The sequence below is a fragment of the Macaca thibetana genome, chromosome 9 (assembly GCF_024542745.1).
Source record: "Macaca thibetana thibetana isolate TM-01 chromosome 9, ASM2454274v1, whole genome shotgun sequence".
In the NCBI taxonomy this organism is placed as follows: domain Eukaryota; kingdom Metazoa; phylum Chordata; class Mammalia; order Primates; family Cercopithecidae; genus Macaca; species Macaca thibetana.
The window spans coordinates 103,120,751-103,140,306 of NC_065586.1; the positions used below are offsets into that span (position 1 = coordinate 103,120,751).

General features: G+C 42.5%; 1 protein-coding gene across 4 annotated transcripts in view; it reads right to left on the reverse strand.

Moving 5' to 3' along the window:
• The window catches only part of SORCS1 (sortilin related VPS10 domain containing receptor 1), a 595,404-nt gene that overhangs the window by 372,664 nt on the left and 203,184 nt on the right, over nucleotides 1-19,556 (reverse strand). For all 4 annotated transcript variants that reach the window (XM_050804902.1, XM_050804901.1, XM_050804903.1 and 1 more), the window contains exon 2: nucleotides 17,214-17,281. In XM_050804902.1, coding sequence (XP_050660859.1) covers nucleotides 17,214-17,281 — 68 coding nt within the window. The remainder of the gene's footprint in view (nucleotides 1-17,213; nucleotides 17,282-19,556) is intronic.

Below are 19,556 nucleotides of genomic sequence, written 5' to 3' on the forward strand. Positions count from 1 at the left end.
AGCAGAGTCCACAAATTCCTATGTCATATCTGCATCAGAACATCAACCTCTGACCTCTGGGGAGCTGCCAAAATGGGAACTCAGAGGCCAGACCTCTATTAATAGTGCAGCACTTGGTGTCAGCAAAACTGACTGCAGAGGTTACTGTAGGCTGGGACCTCCTGCTGCCTAGCAAAAGTACAGCCTCCATGTTGTAACATTAATTTGTTAAGTTTTGAAGAGACAGATTGTTGGGACTGTTTTTTTGTAACCCTAAAGAGAAAATGTCCCATGTAATGTAGAAAGAAGAGAATAGTGTAAATTCTGACTCTTTTTTGAGGTTGGAAGTGATAAATTCCTAATTGGGAGAAGGGCAATACCAAATTTAAGAAAAATGAGCTAGGAAACTGACAGATGATGGCAAAATAAGAAAGAAAACTGACATCACAATAAATACCAATCGAGTTCCAAAGATTTCTGGACCACATTTTCCTTGCCCCAGCAAAGAGAACGTATTCATCAACCTGCAGGCATGGCTAATTCAAGTCTTTGATTATTTCAAAGGGTATATGTTTGGAATAATGCAATGAGTATAAATTTCCCAATTAATTTGTTTGAGGGTTGGAGATGGGAAAGACAAACTTGTGAAGTCATCTTATTTCTTTCAAACTCAGATAGTTAAAGCGAAGTTCACACTGGCCTGACTCAATGTTCTCATTTGAAAGGGGCGATGACGCAGGACATTCAAAGATAAATTCCTTTCAAAAGTCTTTTTAAAGTTTTGGTCCCCAGAAGTGATGGCAGAAATAAATATACATTTCTGAAAGAAAACGCAGTCCTGTGCCTTTCAGGAATTGATTGCATCTCCTGCTTCTGCAAGCTAAGAAGTCATAATCCTCTGCAATCACAGATTGTTTGAAGCCAATAAACCAAAGGTGATGACCTTGCTAATATATCCCAGCAGGAGAAAGAAATAAAGCTGTGCTGAGGAATAACTCTTCAGCACACCATTTCCCTTTGGAAGGAGGAGAAGCGTTGAAAGCGCCCCAGCCTGATTTATGGATGAGCAGTACTGTATTTCGGAAACTTCACCTGAAATAAGAAACAGGTTTTTCTAAAGGTCTCCAGTACTGTTGCGCTCATCCTCCTTGTCCTACGATATACTGAACAATGCCCCCTGAGCCATGGATACTCGCTTCAGTGTCACACATAGCTCTAGTGGCCTTTGCTCAAAGTTGAGGCAGGTCCATAGTGGGGTCCTGTGTCCTGTTTCCTAAAGTGAATTGTCGGGAGACAGCACAAAGTGCAGCCCTTGGAACTGGGAATTCAATGGGCCAGACGTTACATTTGTATCTGAAAAAACGTACCTCCGCATTACCATTAGATTAGCTACAGCACTCATGAAGCATCATTACAGACATTCAGCATAGCAGTGTCAAGTTACATGCTGAAATTAGATTAATATCTGTCACCTCCCTCAAATGCAATTACAATAGATTAGAGCAAAACATGACATTTGAGTAAACTATCTTCTGTTAACCATTGATTACTTGTGCTACATAATATGGGACACGCTTTATATGAATTAAACCCACAGATGACACAGATAATATATGTTTTTAAAAATCTCCTCTCCTCATTACATTTAACCTGTTGCTTCTTGTTACTGAACATACTACTATGCACTAAGGTCTGTACTTGGTGTTGGGTATGCAAAAATGAAGAAGGTAGCATATGTCCTTCAAAATGTTCCTGGTAAAGGTAAGAGATTAATAGAAAGTGCTTACAACTTAAATCAATACATTCAAAAGGAAAATATGTACAACAGAAAGAGCACATGAGCAGTAATTTATTCTCTGTGTGGGTCGGGCATGGTGGCTCATGTCTGTAATCCCAGCACTTTGGGAGGCTGAGGCAGGCGGATCACCTGAGGTCAGGAGTTCAAGACCAACCTGGCCAACATGATGAAACCCTATCTCAACTAAAAATACAAAAATTAGCTGGATGTGGTGGCACATGCCTGTAATCCCAGCTACAGGGGGGACTGAAGCAGGAGAATTGCTTAAACCCGAGAGGTGGTGGTTGCAGTGAGCTTAAATTGTTCCACTGCACTCCAGCCTGGGTGACAAGAACAAAATTCCACCTGAAAAAATAATAATAAAAAAATTATTCTCTGTGTGGATAGAGATGGCTAGGGAAGGATTCTACAAAAGATGGTCCTTGTGGGGTTCAAAGCCTGGGCTCTGGAGCTAGACTGGATTCAGATCTCTTCTCTACTGCTTAGTATCCTAATGACCCTGTTTGGGTTACCGCCCTATGCCTCAGTTTCCACGTCTACAAAAAGGGTGTAACGATAGTATCAATCTCATAAAATTATTTTGGGAATTTGTTTAGTCAATACATATAAAGCACTTGAAGGCATGCCTGGCATATAGTAAAATGTCAGTATAAATGGCTAGCAGAATTATTTTTTAGGCAAATTGAATAGAAGGGGAAAGGCATTTCCAGCAAAGACCAAAGAGGTACAAAATCCAAGATTTGTGTTTGTCTGTTATTGTTGTATTATTAATGTATGTTTATTAGGTGACCCACACTCAACATCAGTGTCACCACAAGCCTATTATATAAGTATACTTTTTCTGATGAGGAAATGAAGCAGAGAGACTTTAAAAAAATCTCCCACAGTCTCAGAGCTAGTAAATGGACAGAGCCAGGATTCCTGCCCAGACAGCCCAAGGTCAAAGCCCACGTGCTGACCCATGACATGGATGGCCTTCCAAGAGCACATGTTGCCTTGGCAGAACCTATAAGTAGTTCACCATGGCTAGAACACACAATACCCTTTCTTTATTGAGAATTTTAGTAAGTGAAATGAACGATACCAAGGAATGCGGCTCCCAGTAGGAGAGGGATTGGAGAAGCCAAAGTAAAGTCAACTTAGACTCCAGAAAACTAAACTCTAAAAAATACATTTTTAAATATAAAAGGAAAGGAAATTTTGGAATGGGCTTCAGAGTAAGTAGTAGGGTGAAAAATGGTGACTAGCAAGAATATCAGTATTACTTCAATCTCACATCTGAGCGACTCGCTCTGTGTTGACAATGGTATCACAGGGACTGCCAGTTGTGGTTAATCTATAAGTCTTAGTTCTGGGAATAGAGAGCTGCCTGGAGAAAATCTCCCATAGAGAAGGCTTCTTAGTGTTCCCCAAAGGTGTGGAGGTGGGTTGTCACTCACAAATAACTCAGGGATGTGGGGGGAATTGACAAGTAGATCTAGTTGTTCCATATACATGCAGAAAAATAACAGCTCCTTCTAGAGAGTTGAGTGGATTTCTTAAGAGTAGCTTTTATAAAAGGCTTTTCTGATTAACTCCACCTGCTCTGACCAGTTCCCATTCACGGAGTTCCCTGGGGACAAGATATGTTCCAAGTTCTATAATACAAAAATTCACACTCCTCTGGGTAATATATTTTTTTTAAGTGTTCTTTAGGCTCTTAAATATGAATAGATCGGAGGTCCTACTGTTTCACTGTTTGTCCTCCTCCCACCTCCGGCTTCCCTTTCTTCTTTCTCTATTTAGTCGAGACCTCTTATCTACCACTCAAGCCCATCAGCTCCCCCAACCTCTTGTCTTTCCTCCTGGAATCATAAACAAATGCCTTCTTGTGTGTTACACAAGGCTCACTGGAACAAAAGCACAGCCATGTGGACCCCAGAGTGTAGCCTCATCTGGATCTCAGCATTATTCAGTGCAGTGCAAGCCAGCCCCTGAGCTGTCCCTCTCCTGTATTCTCAGTGGCTCTTCCAAAATGTCAAGTCCCATCTCACGTCCATCTCCCACTCAACATACAACCAAATGGCAGGACACCCCCCAACCCACATCGCTCAGGAAAGCTGATTTGTGGGAGTCCCTATCCTGGTCTCCTTGCCTCCTTGCTTGGTGAAAGGAAAGCTCCCCTCGGTCCACCCCTTGCCCTCCCTGATGTACTATGGCTGGATAATTCCTCCACCTGACCTTGGATTCCATACCTTCTTTACCACTCAATTCTCTAACAGTTCTCTATCAGTTCTATTCTCCACTATTTTTTTTTTTTTATATTTTCAATCTCTTTTCACTGATTTCTCCCTGGAAAATGCAAACATGGCCAGGTTTGTTCTCATTTAAAGAAAGGAAAATGTTCCTTTTGTCTGTCACCTCCTTTCTGCAAACTCACGTCTCTTCCTTTTATTTCCCTTCACAGCTCCTTCTTGAGAGAGCTGTCTTCATATCCTGTCCCCATTCCCTGACTGCTCGTCCACTAGTCAGAGGTGCTCAGTAGGCATCACCAGGATAGACAGATGCACCTTCTCAGCCCCCTGTAACCCAACTTTCCCTCCCCCACTTCTGTTGAGCCAATGTCTTCCGAACTGACAAATTTGGTGGCTATTTCACACATATTTTTCTTACTTATCTGTGATGTTTAATGTTCTTCTCACTTGTTCCTCTGCCTAATTTTTCTTCCAACTTTCAAGCAGCAACTCCTCCAACTCCTCCTCAGACTTCTGTTTGTCTAGGAACTGGGGATCTTCTCAGTTTTTCTCTGATTTTCTTCTGCACACTCTCCCTAGGCTCCTATGAACACAGCTTCTACTGCTCAAGTTCATGCCTTCCAAATATGTCTTCGCATCAGTCCTTCCGTCTGGACTCCAAGGCCATGTATACTTTAATTAGCTGAAAATTTCCATTTGAGTTGTCTAACTACCTCAACCTCAATCTGTTAAAAAGTAAATTAATAAGCCGGGCGCAGTGTCTCATGCTGTAATCCCAGCACTTTGGGAGGCTGAGGTGGGCGGATCATGAGGTCAGGAGATCGAGACCATCCTGGCTAACACAGTGAAACCCCGTCTGTACTAGAAACACACAAAAAAGTTAGCCGGACATGGTGGCAGGCGCCTATAGTCCCAGCTACTTGGGAGGCTGAGGCAGGAGAATGGCGTGAACTCAGGAGGTGGAGCTTGCAGTGGGCCAAGATCATGCCACTGGACTCCAGCCTGGGCAACAGAGCGAGACTCCATCTCAAAAAAAATAAAAAATAAAATTAATTAATTAATTAATATTCTCTTCACCTCATCCCCATCTCCCATTCTAAAATTGTCTTCCTCCATCTTCTCCTAGAAAAAATCTCACCATCCTCTGGAATGTCCAAGACAAAACTGAGAAAGTCATTGCAGATATGTCTCTCTCTTTCACCTTCTTACTCACCAAACACTGGTCCTGTTCACCTTTCCCTTACAAAATCTATTGAAATCACCCCTACCCTCTATATATTGAACTCCATTTTTTCACTCTCTGAAAAGGTTGGCCCCTTCTCATCTCTTACTTCTCACTTCATTGACTACTTTGTTCATGGTCACCAATTTTGTTCTTTGCCAGGTGAATCCACAACATGACACCAAGGTAATTTTTTTTGGGAAATTCACATCTCATCAACCGTTTTACTTGCCCCAGACCTTTCCGAGATGCATTACTTCCTCTGGGATAAATGTCAGAATACTTAGCAAAGAACTGACCCATTGCACACACAGACTGTATTGTGATTTGGTGCAATTTCCTCAATATGCCATGCTGCCAGCACCTAGAGGTGCCTGAAATATGGGAGGTACTCACTAAATAATCAGCCTCCCTTACTAGTCTAATTCCTACTCCTTCTTTGAGATTCAGTTCAGGTCTCTTCTCCTCCAGGAAGCTCTTCCTTCCCCATCCAGAGAACCTATAGTACTTCTACTATGGCACTTGACATACATACTGATGTAATCTCTCATTTATCTACCTGTCTCCCCAACAGACTGCAAATTGCTTAAGGACAACAATCTGACCTTATTTATATCTGGATTTATACCAGTTAGCATGGGTCCATGTATGTAGGTATTTACATATTCAGTTAATTTGCCAAATCTCACTTGAATACCTTTGTGCTAGGCAATTTCCTAGACACCGAAAATAAGACAGACAAGGTCTCTGCCCTTAGGGAGCTTATATTTTAACGGTGGCATCAGACAATAGACAAGTAATAAATAAAATCATTCTAGATCATGATACATGTAGTGAATGAAAAAAACAAAGAGCTATGGTAGAAAGAAGCAAGAGCTTTTTTTTTTTTTTTTTTTTTTTTTTTTTGAGATGGAGTCTCACTGTGTCACTCAGGCTGACGTACAGTGCTGTGATCTTGGCTCACTGCAATCTCTGCCTCCAGGGTCCAAGCAATTCTCCTGCCTCAACCTCCCGAGTGGCTGGGATTACAGGCTCCAGCCACCACACCCAGCTAATTTTTAGTAGAGACAAGGTTTCACCATGTTGGCCAGGCTGGTCTCGAACTTCTGGCCTCAAGTGATCCACTCGCCTTGGCCTCCCAAAATGCTGGGATTACAGGAGTGAGCCACCATGTCCACCCAAGTCTACTTTTAATAGTATAGATACTAATGGCTTCTTAAAAAGAAGTTGGTATTTGGACTATGACCTGAAAAACATGGAGGATCTAGTCATGCTGAAGGAATAAAGAGACTCTGTCTTCCTAGAAGGTATGAAATTGTGTTCTGAGGATCTTCTGACTTTCTTTGTGCCCAATACAGGACACTATACTCAAATAGCACTTAATTTCCATTGTTTGATTGCTTATTAATAAGCTTAAATGTTAACATAAAAGGATAATCCAAAACAGTGAATACATAGGAAAGCCTTCTGAGGAACTGTGAGGATGTGGAAGGTAACTGGATGGTGGTGATCTGTATCTCAAGGGACTTCACAGATGTAGAATTTTACCATGTGGTGTTCATATCAATGTACTAAAATGGGAATTAATATTCTAAATACTTCCAGAAATATATAAACAGGTTTGATAGCAGAATGTAAGTTGCTTTGTTTTCTCTAGTAAAATTTTTTGCCTTTGCTTTCTCAGCTTATATTGGCAAAGTTATTAGGACCTCAGGACAGTGTTGCTTTACTGTGTATTTCATCTATTACTTGCTAAAAGGAGAAGTGGGGAACTCAGCAGGGTGTCAATCACTGAGGCAAACAAGGAGAGCAGGGGTGCAAGCTGAGACCAGACTCACAGACAGTCTCACAGATCTCAGGAAGGTCTACAGCATCTTTTGGATGAATACATGTAGATCCTTGTAGAACCAGCTTTTATGTGGTGAGTTCTAACATTTTGTTAAAATCAAGGGGTCTGAACAGGAATGCCTAGAGTTCTATGGAAATAACAGATTCCTGACTTGAATCGCTGGGCTTTTCCCACTTGGCACTGGTTATGCTCTTCTTCTCTGACTGCAATGTCATGGAATTTCACGAGGTCATGTAGCACATTATTCAGAACTGTATCGCCTACACATAAGACAGTAGGTTAAAAATTTAGGATAGAAATAAGTATATGATGTAGGCCTGGCTTTCAGTGACACTAAATCATTTCATAACATACTGCTTCAAAGCAAAAAGCATTTAATGATGCTTAATAAGACCAGTTCTATTTTGGGTGTGAACCAAATGAAAATAAGACATGGTCATAGTCTTTGGAATTCCAGGTTAGTATGAGATATGGCTTGGCTGTGTCTCTACCCAAATCTCATCTTGAATTTTAGCTCCCATAATTCCCACATATCAAGGGAAGGACTTGGTGGGAGGTAACTGAGTCATGGGGGCGGGTCTTCCTCTATACTGTTTTCGTGTTAGTGTGCAAGTCTCACGAGATCTGATGGTTTTGTAAATGGGAGTTCCCCTGCACAAAGTCTCTTGCCTGTTGCCATATAAGACATGGCTTTGCTCTTCCATCATTTTACACTATGACTGTGGGGCCTCCCCAGCACTGTGGAACTGTGAGTCAATTAAACCTCTTTCCTTTATAAATTACCCAGTATCCGGTATGTCTTTATTAGCAGCATGGGAACAGACTAACACAGTATGGAAACAGACAAACATCACAATAACTTATGCATACATTTTACCCTGCATTTAGCACACTTCTGTAACTATGCACTGAAAGTCTGCTCTTCACTAGATTTGGGGTTTCTGTAGCACAGGAACAATTATTTATTTATATGCTTATTCCCACTGATACCTGGTACATTGCTTGGCATGGCATACAGGTGGGTCTAAGAGATGTTTGTTGAACAAAATAAATATACATCTGATAACCATTGTAAATCAAAGATACATAATTCACTACAAGATTAATGAGGAAGAAGCAATTATTTTTGCTGGAGGAGTGAGGGAAAAAGAGAGGTCCACAGTGCCACAGACCAATACACATATGAAAAGATGCTCACTATCACTTCTGGTCAGGAAAATACCCATTAAAATACACGGAGATCAAGACATCATTTTCATCCAAAAGACTGATTTAAAAGTTATGCATTGAAAATTCCAGTCCTGATGAAAGCCTGGGGAAATCCGCAAACTATTATTGCTTGCACGTGTATGATTTGTTGCAGCCTTCTTGGAATGTAATCTCGAGTATCATTTACAATATAAATGCATTCATTTTTGATACAATAATATCATCTTAAGAATTCTATTGTACTTTATAAAGGTAAAATTACCAAAGTAAAAGGATATGTTTATAGATATGTCTGTCAGAGCACTATGTGTAATAACAACTCTTGAGGAAATGAACTAAAGATCCATCAGAAAGGTAATGGAGAAGCAGTGTAGCACAGGCATTCAGAGAATACTCAGGAGTCGGCTCTATCTGACTAGCTGGCTGTCAGACCATTGAGCATGCTACTAAATCTTTCTAAGTCTTACTTCTCTCATCTAGAAACTGGAGCTTCAGGCTGGGTGTGGTGGCTCATGCCTGTAATCCCAGCACTTTGGGAGGCCAAGGCGGGCGGATCACCTGAGGAGTTCGAGACTAGCCTGGCCAACGGGGTGAAACCCTGTATCTACTAAAAATGCAAAAAGATTAGCTGGGTATGGTGGCAGGCACCTGCAATCCCAGCTACTCAGGAGGCTGAGGCAGGAGAATTGCTTGAACCAGAGAGAGGCAGAGGTTGCAGTGAGTCGAGAACATGCCATCACTCTTCACGAATGAAACTCCATCTCAAAAAAAAAAAAAAAGAAAGAAACTAGAGCTACAAACAGTGCCTATTTTGTGGGGTTGTTAAAAGGATGAAAGCACTGAAAACACTTCTTGGCATGTAGGAAGCAATACATAAGTTAATTAAGCATGCAGTTGTTTAATTCAATATACTGTACAATATGCATACTCTGGGATGCTTATAAGCCTGGACCATTTTTTTCAATGCATTAATCTGGACAAACACCCAAGAGTCATTGTTAAGGGAAATAAATCAGGTTGTCATAGTCGAGTGAATAGTATACCTCTGTTTTCTTAAACAAATGAAAAAGTAGACCTACGGTATGTATATATCTGTTGGCACTTTTTAGTTGAGTCATAAAGATATGAAGAGAAAAAAACAATAACTCAACATCACAGATATCAGGAAAACTCGATCTAGGTGGTATGTAAGAAACTATTCACAGTTTTAAAAATATATATATATCTGTATTTTTTTCTGGCTCATTGTAATGAGCACACATTTGTGATTTTTTAAAAAATAACAAGGTTTACTAAAATAAATGTCGGCAGGGTGGAGTGACTCACACCTCTAATCCCAGTGCTTTAGGAGGCTGAGTTAAGGGGATTGCTTAAAGCCAGGGGTCCAAGACCAATCTGGGCAACAAATTGAGGCCTCGTCTCTACAAAAAAATTTAAAAATTAATCTGGCGCAGTGGTGTGTACCTGTAGCACCAGCTACTTGGGAGGCTGAGGCTGGAGGATTGCTTGTGGCTGCAGTGAGCTATGATTGTTCCATTGCCTGAGTGCCAGAGCAAGACCCTGTTTCTTTAAAACATAAAAAAAAAATTAACTGTAGGCCGAGCACAGTGGCTTACGCCTGTAATCCCAACACTTTGGGAGGCTGAGACAGGCAGATCATAAAGTCAGGAGATTGAGACCATCCTGGCTAACACGGTGAAACCCCGTCTCTACTAAAAATACAAAAAATATATTAGCCAGGCGTGGTGGCAGGCGCCTGTAGTCCCAGCTACTCAGGAGGCTGAAGCAGGAGAATGGCGTGAACCCGGGAGGCAGAGCTTGCAGTGAGCTCAGATCGCGCCACTGCACTCCACCCTGGGCGACAGAGCAAGACTCCATCTCAAAAAAAAAAAAAAAAATATTAATTGTATAAGTTCAGGAACCACAAGCAACTCCAAGTGACACAAATATGGAATGGTAGTTACAAAACACAAAAGAATCGAGAATCCAAAGAGCCACAATCCAGAACACTTCCGGATCCTGCCTGGGAGCTTGACTAGCTCCCTTGGACCTTGGAGAGGCACTAAACATTTGTACGCACAGGTGTGAATTGCATCATTAAATCTGTGTGGCATCAAGACTTCTCTTGCTTGGAAGTTATCACACTCTGGTTTTATTATTATTATTATTATTAATATTAATATTTCAGGATGTGCATATAGCCTTGTGTTTATAGCAGAGTGAAACCTGGATTTGGTAGCAAAACATCCTTCAAAGCAGGGACTAACAATCTGACCCAAGCCACCCACTCTTCTTCCCCTGGATGTGGTGTGGGAGTAGAAGGGAGGCGTTGGGACTCACCCACAGGGCCGGCAGAGGGCTCACAGCACACAGATGAGTTCCCTTCAGCCTGAACCCAAGGAGTTCTTCAGAGAGCACAGGCTGCCCTCATCCCCACACAGTCTCTGCCTCAAGGCTATTATTCACAAACACTACTGGGGAACTTCTCTTGATAATCACGATGTGTAATGCCCAAGAAAATGTGTCCCCTGAGAAAATGGGACAGGGTTGGCTGCCAATACAGAATCACATCAAAAGCCTAACACATTCTCTGTCCTTAAACTGCACTTGCTTTGTGCCCCTCCAAAAGCAGGTTCTGCTGTTTGAGAAGTGCATACTTTTGGAGACCCAGTTAGAAGCCTGCTTGTGTCCCATGTGGATCTGAGAATAGGACACTGCATTTGAGATGTCAGCCATGTCAGGCAAACTCTAAGACAGACAGGTACTGCAGGCTGAGTGCTGCTTTAAGAGAGTAGACTTTCAGCTCCTTCCAGAATTGCCTAGGGCTTTCTCACAAGCTAAGCCTCTCTCAACAGACTGCTGATTGCCCCAGTATAACAGGAAAAAAAGATGAATATATTTCTTCTCAGAAGTATTATATTCAAGATTTTGACATTTTATTTTTCTCAACCTTTAAGCTTATCTTGCGTCAATATGGTAAAACCACCACGCTCTCCAATTCGCAAAGCTTAATCTACTATAAAGTGAAGACAATTTTAAGGTGCAGTTGATTGTTCTGCATCAAATCATCCCCTCTTCCTCTCGGTTTGACTCCCCGAGTGAAGAACAACACAAAATGAAACAGAAATCACCAACTTGCTCCAAGATTAAGGTGTAATCAATGACAAGACCAACTGGGAGCAAAAGCTCATTAATTTGGTACAGTGATGTCTCGCTCTGTCTTCCCTGGTTTGTTAATATCCAGCAAGGCTTACAGCCCTAGGACATCACTGTAAGGTCAACAGCCTCTTGGCCTCTTGCCTACCCTACCACCTCAAGGGCATTTGCCAGTTGCCCCTTTCTGACTCTTTAGCTGCTAAAACTTGTAAAGAATAAGGGCTCAATTGAAAACTGCATGCATCTATTTGTTGGACAAGAAGCCATTTCTCTGTCGCCCAGTATTTTCGGGAGTAAGGCAACTGCTGCTCAGAATGTTACAGCATATAGAAAACCCTATTCGCTCTGTATATAGTGTTTGTGTGTGTGTGTGTGTGTCTGTGTGTGTGTGTATACACAACACATATATAGATAATATATAATAATATACACATATATTTCTATAAAATATTCTGTTGATTTGTTTGGGTATAGAAAGATCCACCAGAAGGCAGAGCTCTGGAAGACAGATAAGCAATGAACGGATGGAGTTCAGTAACATGTCTGTAAGTCTGTAGGCTACTATTTCCTAGTTGTGTGACCTTGGGCACACCATAAAAATGAATTAAGAGGATCTAATAACACATGTCTAACACTCAGCATCATGTCTGACACATAGTGAATACCCAGTAAAAGTTTTCAGTATTGTCATTATTACCATTATCATCATTATCACTAAACCAGAAGGTGCTGGGTTCAAGGACTCAAAGATGAGTTAAGAAGAGAAAATATCTACATGAGCAAAGTAAAGAAGCAACACTTATCTCATATTCTTATTACAACACTTACAGTTGTGTGAGAGTCTGTCTATTTACATTATATCTATCTTATTCTGGGATCTGGCATTTCTGGGTGGCTGCTTCAATAACTTATTCTATACAATTACAAAAGGAGGGATACATGCAAGTGTATTTTCCTCTCACCTTGACTGTCCACAGATCTTTGTCCCCCTCTAAAAAGGAACACCTGGAAGACAGAGCCTATCTGCTGTTGATCTAGGCACACACATACCTTCCCCTTGCTGGACCAGATCATTCCAAGGCATAAAGGAGTTAATCAATACAACACTGTTGAATAAAAGAAATAAAATACAATATAATAAAATAATATTTGGATGACCATTCAGTTTGTTGTGTTCACTGCTCTGTTTAAAAACAGAGTTACTGAGTACTAGCTTATATGCTAACTCCTGTACTCAGGGCCATGGGTACCTTGCAGATGTCTAAGACTTGCCTGAGGTCATAGTCCCCAATTTTTGGCATAGGCAGGTTTTCTGAACATAAAGTACTGAAACCACCCCAATAGTCCCATACACATTTCTTTTGGATAAAAATAGGAATTGGCCCTTCCTGTCTTAAAGCTTGAAACTTAACATTTGTTTCATCTGAGTTCCTTCCTCAGGAAAGGCCCTGGAAGCCTCTCAAAAAGTATCAAAGAACTAAAACTCACCAGCTCATCGCATTCAGACAATGAGATGCCAGGCCCCTCATTTCATTTCCTTACCTTTCCCTAGTTCCTGAGTTCCAACACACTGTTACATTTCTATCCCACTATATTAAACCCCTAAGTTTAGTGAGTCAGGGAGATGGATTTGAGACTGATCGCCCATCTCCTCAGCTCCACCACCTGATTAAAGCCTTCTTCCTTGGCAATAATCGTCGTCTCGGTGATTGGCTTTCTGTGCAGTGAGCAGCAGGGCTGAGACTGGATCCTTGGTGTTTTGGTAACAGTATGAGCTGGTGCAGGAGAAAGTCAGTTTGTGCTAGGCCATCTAGTTTCCCTCAAGAAAGTATGTGCTAGACAACTCAGAACCATAAGGCTTTCTCTTCCTGACCCCTGTCGTCTACCCACCCAGGCCTGTCCCACTCCTCCTCTGTATTAGCGTAACTACGGAGGTTCCCTAAACTCTGAGTATGGGCACCGTGAGCTGTTCAAAAGTCCTACTGAGGTTTTATATATGACATATTATATATTATAATATGAAGTATTATACATATTTTCCACCTTATTCTCTCTTTTCTAAATTATATTTTCAGTAAGGTACGTGCCATTCCTATTAAAGTACTAAAATGACTAGGCGTGGTGGCTCATGCCTGTAATCCTGAAAGTTTGGGAGGCTAAGGTGGGAGAGTTACTCGAACCCAGGAGCTCAAGACCAGTTTGAGTAACAAAATGGGACCCTGTCTCTATAAAAATAATTTTTAAAAATTAGCCTAGGGTAGTGGCAAATACTTGTAGTCCCAGCTACTTGGGAGGTGGAGGTGGGAAGATCGCTTTTATCTGGGTGTTTGAGGCTGCAGTAAGCTGTGATCATGCCCCTGCACTCCAGCGTGGGTGACAGGGTGAGACTCTTTCTCAAATAATAATAATAATAATAATTTAAAATAAATAAAATTACCAGCTTCTAATATATCACATACCTGCAGTAGTCACACCAGTATATGACATATGGCAAATGACTATTGGGGTATATTTTAAAAATATATTATGTATCTATGGGTATAGTGTGTGGGCGTATACACATGGTCATCTCACTGTATCTGGAGGAGATTGTTTCCAGAACCCCCCATGAATACTAAAATCTACAGATGCTCAAATTCCTGATAGAAGATGGTGTAGTATTTGCATATGATGTACTGATCTTCTCCCTAGTATATTTAAAATCATTCCCAGATTACTTGTAACACTAAATACAATATAAATATTATGTAAATAGTTGTTATGCTGTATTTTTTACTTGTTTTAGTGCTAGTGTTGTTTTTTAATTTTTTCCCCCAACAGTTTTGATCCAAGATGGGTTGAATTAACAGATCTAAAACTCACAGAGAGAGAACGCTGACTATATGTGTATCTACAGTCATGTATCACTTAATGAGGTGGATACATTCTGAGAAACATGACCTTAGGTGAGTTTCTCATCCTGTGAACATCATACAGTATACTTACACAAACCTAGAGGGTGTAGCGTACTACATATCTAGGCTGTAAGGTATGCCCTATTGTTCCAAGACTGCAAATTCATACAGCATGTTACTGTACTGAACACTGTGGGCAATTGTAACATCATGGTATTTGTGTACCTAAACATACCTAAACAAAAGAGGTACAGGAAAAATACAGTATAATTTTATGGGACCACTGTTGTATATGGTGTCGTTGACTAAAACGTCATTATGCAGTGCATGACAGTATACATCCTTCAGTGAAATTCATCTTAAGATTCAGAAGCCAGCAGGTCATTCTTGCCACACTTTCCCAGACTTCACCCAAGTAGACTGCTCCTTCAGAAGGGAAGCCTGATACTAATGGAATGTGATGCCATTTTTTAAATTAACCTTTTCCACCAAGTTTAAAAAGGACATTCTTCCTAGACTGAGCCGTCGGTAACAATGCCCCATCATGAAGAGAAAAGCACACTGAACCTGAGCTTCTACAGTTTGGGGCGACCAGCTCCTCAGGGCCCGCAAGCATGCTCTTTCCACTATGCAGGTGGAGAGTTACGACTGCTGAAAGCCTCTGTCCCAGTGAGACAAAACTGCATTATCTATTAAATTTCTAATATGCAGACTATGTTTTATATGGCAGATACACTGCAGAAAAAAACGCTGGCTTTTACTCTTATACATGGAGATCCATTAGAGAAATCTATCAGGGAAGTACGAAGTTGATCAGAGTCACAGAGATTCTGATGAAGGGTTACAGAATTGAGGCAATATAGTAGATGCTGGCTCCTTAAAGCACTAAAAAATTATACTTTTTATTAAGGCCCCTACCAAACTTCGCACACTTTCAGTTACATCCCTGTAACTAGGAACTATACCCAAAAGTGGCCCCTTGGTTTCCAGGCTTCAGGCTGTCTTATGGCTTGAAGGTTGGGTTTCACTGGGTGCTTGCCCCTATCTGCCTAGGAATCTGTCTGCCTTCTACCACTATCACAATAATTTTTCAAATGAATAGGTACAAATCCCTTAGCATAGAGGAGCTCCTTGAATACCAGCAAGACTGGGCAGTTGGGCTACCAAGGATCCAAAATCATGGTTGGGAAACTCCTCCAAGACCCAATATGTTTTTTTCTTTCTACCTACGGCTTGCACCTCCCCCATTTTGAGCCTATAAAAACCCTGGCCTCAGCCGCACTTTGGGACTACCCGCCTTCTGGTAGGGACTACACGCTTTGGGTCTCCTCTCCACTGGGAGCTGTTCCATCACTCAATAAAACTCTTCTCTGCCTGCATCACTCTCCAGTTGTCCGTATAACCTCATTCTTCTTGGATGCAGGACACGAACCTGGGACCCACCAAACAGCGAGTGAGAAAGGAGTTGTAACACTGTAGCCTTCCTGTCCTCTGTTGGTGCCAGGCAGCTGCCCCACACAACAGGGAGTAGCAGTGGGGCCGGGCCAGCCTAGGAGCCATGGGCTAGAGCAGAGCAGTGGGACTGAACAAGCCGTAACACGAACGAGCTAAAAACCACCCCCACCCCATTTGCTGCACTGTGGCTGGTGAGAAGGAGAGAAGAGCTGTGACCCTTCTGGGGACCCAGACCTCAGCTCCCCAAGCCAGGGCTGTGTGCCATGCTGCAACACCCCCTTTGGAGTTTCGTGATTGCTGGTGTCTCCGAGTTTTTAGGGCGCCACCGCATTCCCCTCATCCAGACACCAGCGCCCAAGGCAGAAGCCCCTTGCCGTACACCTGGTCCAGCCACAGCCTTGCACAGAGACAATGCCTGGAGCTGCCCACCCCACCACAGCAGCTGGCGCGCCTGGCTTGCCCTTGGCGGGCATGAGATATAGACCAGTTGTATGAGCTGAGTGCAGCCTGATGGGCCAAGTGGGCAGAGCAAGCCCTGTGGGCACAAGCAAAACTCAATCAGAGGCACTGCCGGCTGCAGAGGTCTCTGGCTGGCAAACAGGCACTGAAAAAATCCTGTATCATTTCCACACTCTACATGTGTGAAGTAATACAGTGTGTATCCTAAGGATAAGGGTGTGCATGAGTGTGGGTAGGTATGCCTGTGCTGCTGGTGAGCTGCAGGACCGTCATGGAAGGGAAGTTAGTAAAAGAATGTTGCTCTGGGCTGGGCACAGCGGCTCATGCCTGTAATCCCAGCACTTTGGGAGGCCGAGGCTGGCAGATCACCTGAGGTCAGAAGTTCAAGAGCAGCCTGACCAACATGGAGAAACCCAGTCTTTACCAAAAATAGAAAAAATTAGCCAGGTGTGGTGGTGCATGCCTGTAATCCCAACTACTCAGGAGGCTGAGACAGGAGAATCGCTTGAACCCGGGAGGTAGAGATTGCGCTGAGCCGAGACCGTGCCATTGAACTCCAGCCTGGGCAACAAGAGCAAAACTCCTTCTCAAAAAAATAAAAAAAAGTTTCCCTGGTAGAGAGCCTCATTCTACAGACCAAGAGGCTGTGCTGAGTCCTTCTGCAAAGAGACTTCCACTCTCACTTCTGATCCAATAAACTTAAAGGTCAGTGAGACGGTGCATAAACACAACCCATTGTACAGGTTAGCAAAAGAATCTGACTGACTAAAAGAAGGGATCTATAAATAAGGTAAAGCTCTGGACTGCCTGGAGATAAACCCCAGCGCATCACTAAAGAGAGAAAGCAAGGAGTACACATTACCAGGAACCATCCTGCCAGGAAAAAGTGAGTGGGACAGCAGTCGCAGGCATCATGCTTAAATAACAAGGTAATTATTAGCTCCATTTATCTACATACCTCCAAAGTGAGCTCTCGGTGATGCTCCCCAGGTTATAGTCATAGAGCTTTGTCAAAATGAGAATCACCTGAAGGCAAAAGAAGAAATCATGGTTAGTCTCAAACAATTACAATCTCTTAGAACTGAAATGGCCCAAGGGAGGGCTTAGGATTCCTTTAATAGGCGCTTAGCATAATTGAATGAATTGTTACGGCATTTGCGGCACTGACTGGGAAAGGGTTGGCGTGCCTTTCTGCCTTTCCACTGAACTGCTTAGGCCTATCCTCTCCCTACCTTTCTCCCTGTCACCCTGCAGCAAGGGTTAACTGCTCCTCCAGGCATTTCTTTCCCTAGTGGGTTTAATGCTTTTAGGGAAGGCTGGCAGAACTGCCAAATATGAACACACTTCAGGTACTCACTGAGCAGATGCCTGGGAGAAAGGAAGGTCAATGATTAGTTTCCAGCCCTAGTAGCTGGGCATTGAGGTGACTGGATAACCTCAATGTGCCCAGCTACCATCTTTTTCGGAGAGAGTAAAGAATTCTTTGAAAGTCAGTATGCCCATTTATTAAGGGGGATGAAGAGTAATGCTATCTCCCAAAAAGAATTGTTGTTTGAAGTTAAATTAGTAAATAAATACAAATTACATATCAATTAGCATGGTGGTTTGTCTTTTTTGTTGTGTTTTTTTTTTTTTTTTTTTTTGGAGATGGAGTTTCGCTCATATCGCCCGCGTTGGAGTGCAATGGCACAATCTCGGCCCACTGCAACCTCCGCTTCCCAGGTTCAAGCGATTTTCCTGCCTCAGCCTCCCAAGTAGCTGGGATTACAGGAACCCGCCACCATGCCTGGCTAATTTTTTGCATTTTTAGAGATCGGGTTTTGCCACGTTGGTCTGGCTGGTATCGAACACCTGACCTCAGGTGATCCGCTAGCCTTGGCCTCCCAAAGTGCCGGGATTACAGGCATGAACCACTGCGCCTGGCCTAGCATGGGATTCTTAAATGTTAGTTCCTTCCCTTTGCCCTGTGTGAGCTTGGTTTTAACTTTCTTCTGACTTCCAATTTCTAGGAAAGCCATAAAATAGAAGCCACATTGGCAGGGCTAAACAACAGCATTTTAACAGGAGCAAATCTATTTCATGGGGTCCAGATGATTACTCTAATGGAGGGTTCCATAAGAAACAGATAAAATCAAAAATTAGGAACAGGTCTCAGGAAAGAAGCCGTAGAATTGCAGAAGGCTAAATTTAAGCTATATTCGCTTCGCAGCAAATCCTCCTCTGACATTGAAAGCAGCACTATTTTCAACTTTACCCAGAGGAACCTAAAAACCATTTCATTCTTTCAGAATTCAACAAACGTATATTAAACGTTTATTAGGAGCCCAGGATTTTGTCTGATGCCAGAAGAGAACACAAAGAAAAACAGATTCAGCCTACGAGTCCGTGATCCGGTTAGGACAGAAGCGCTCATGAAAGAAAAGGGAAGTTGATGAAGAGCTATATACCCCTTCTCAGTCACACCGCAACTCTTCCCATCACAGCTGCTCCAGAAGACGGCTTCTCTTGGTGTCTACAGCAATGAACACAGTCCACTTGGTTACTTGAAATACATGAGCCCAAGGACACTTGAGAAGATTCCACAGAGCAGTGTGTGTTCCTAACCACTGATTTCTCCACTTGACTTGCTCTTCTTACGTGAGGGAAAAACATTATGGGTTTGCTCAGTTTTCTGTCGAAGTTCGTATTTTCCTCCTGGTACTCATAACCTAGAACATTTGGCTCAGCCCAGCTGTTTCCAACTCAGCAGAAACACGTTGACATTGATTTCCTGAATTCTTCTCTGAAGGCCAAGGGATCAGTTCTAGCCACAGTGAGCAGAGAACATTCCAACCTTAAATTCCGGGCCTGCAAGCTGCTGAGGAATGCTGAATCCAAGTTCCACTCTACTAGCACAGCGTTTGATTTACTGAAGGCACAAGCATCAGTGAACACATTCTTAACTTTTTAAACTTCACAGCAAGCAAACTGGAACTCCCTGACCTTAGGTTTGTTCTGAGTTCAAGGGGGAAAAAAAAATTACAATAACTTAAAAACAGGCAGAGATCCCTGAGTACCTGTCATCTAAGGCCACCCCTCTCCTGAACTACAGCACAGCTTCCTTCCTTCCAGGTCCTGTTCAAAACTTGCTTCTTTAGCAAAACGTGAGCATGTGTGAGGTGCGGGACACCCTATGGGCACATCAGATGGCATGCCTGTGGTGGGGGCATATGCTTAACAGATCCATGTGCCAATTAAGTCGCGCTCAGTGCTAAATTTCAATCACTGCCATCCCAGGAACACTGATCAGTGGCAGCAGGGT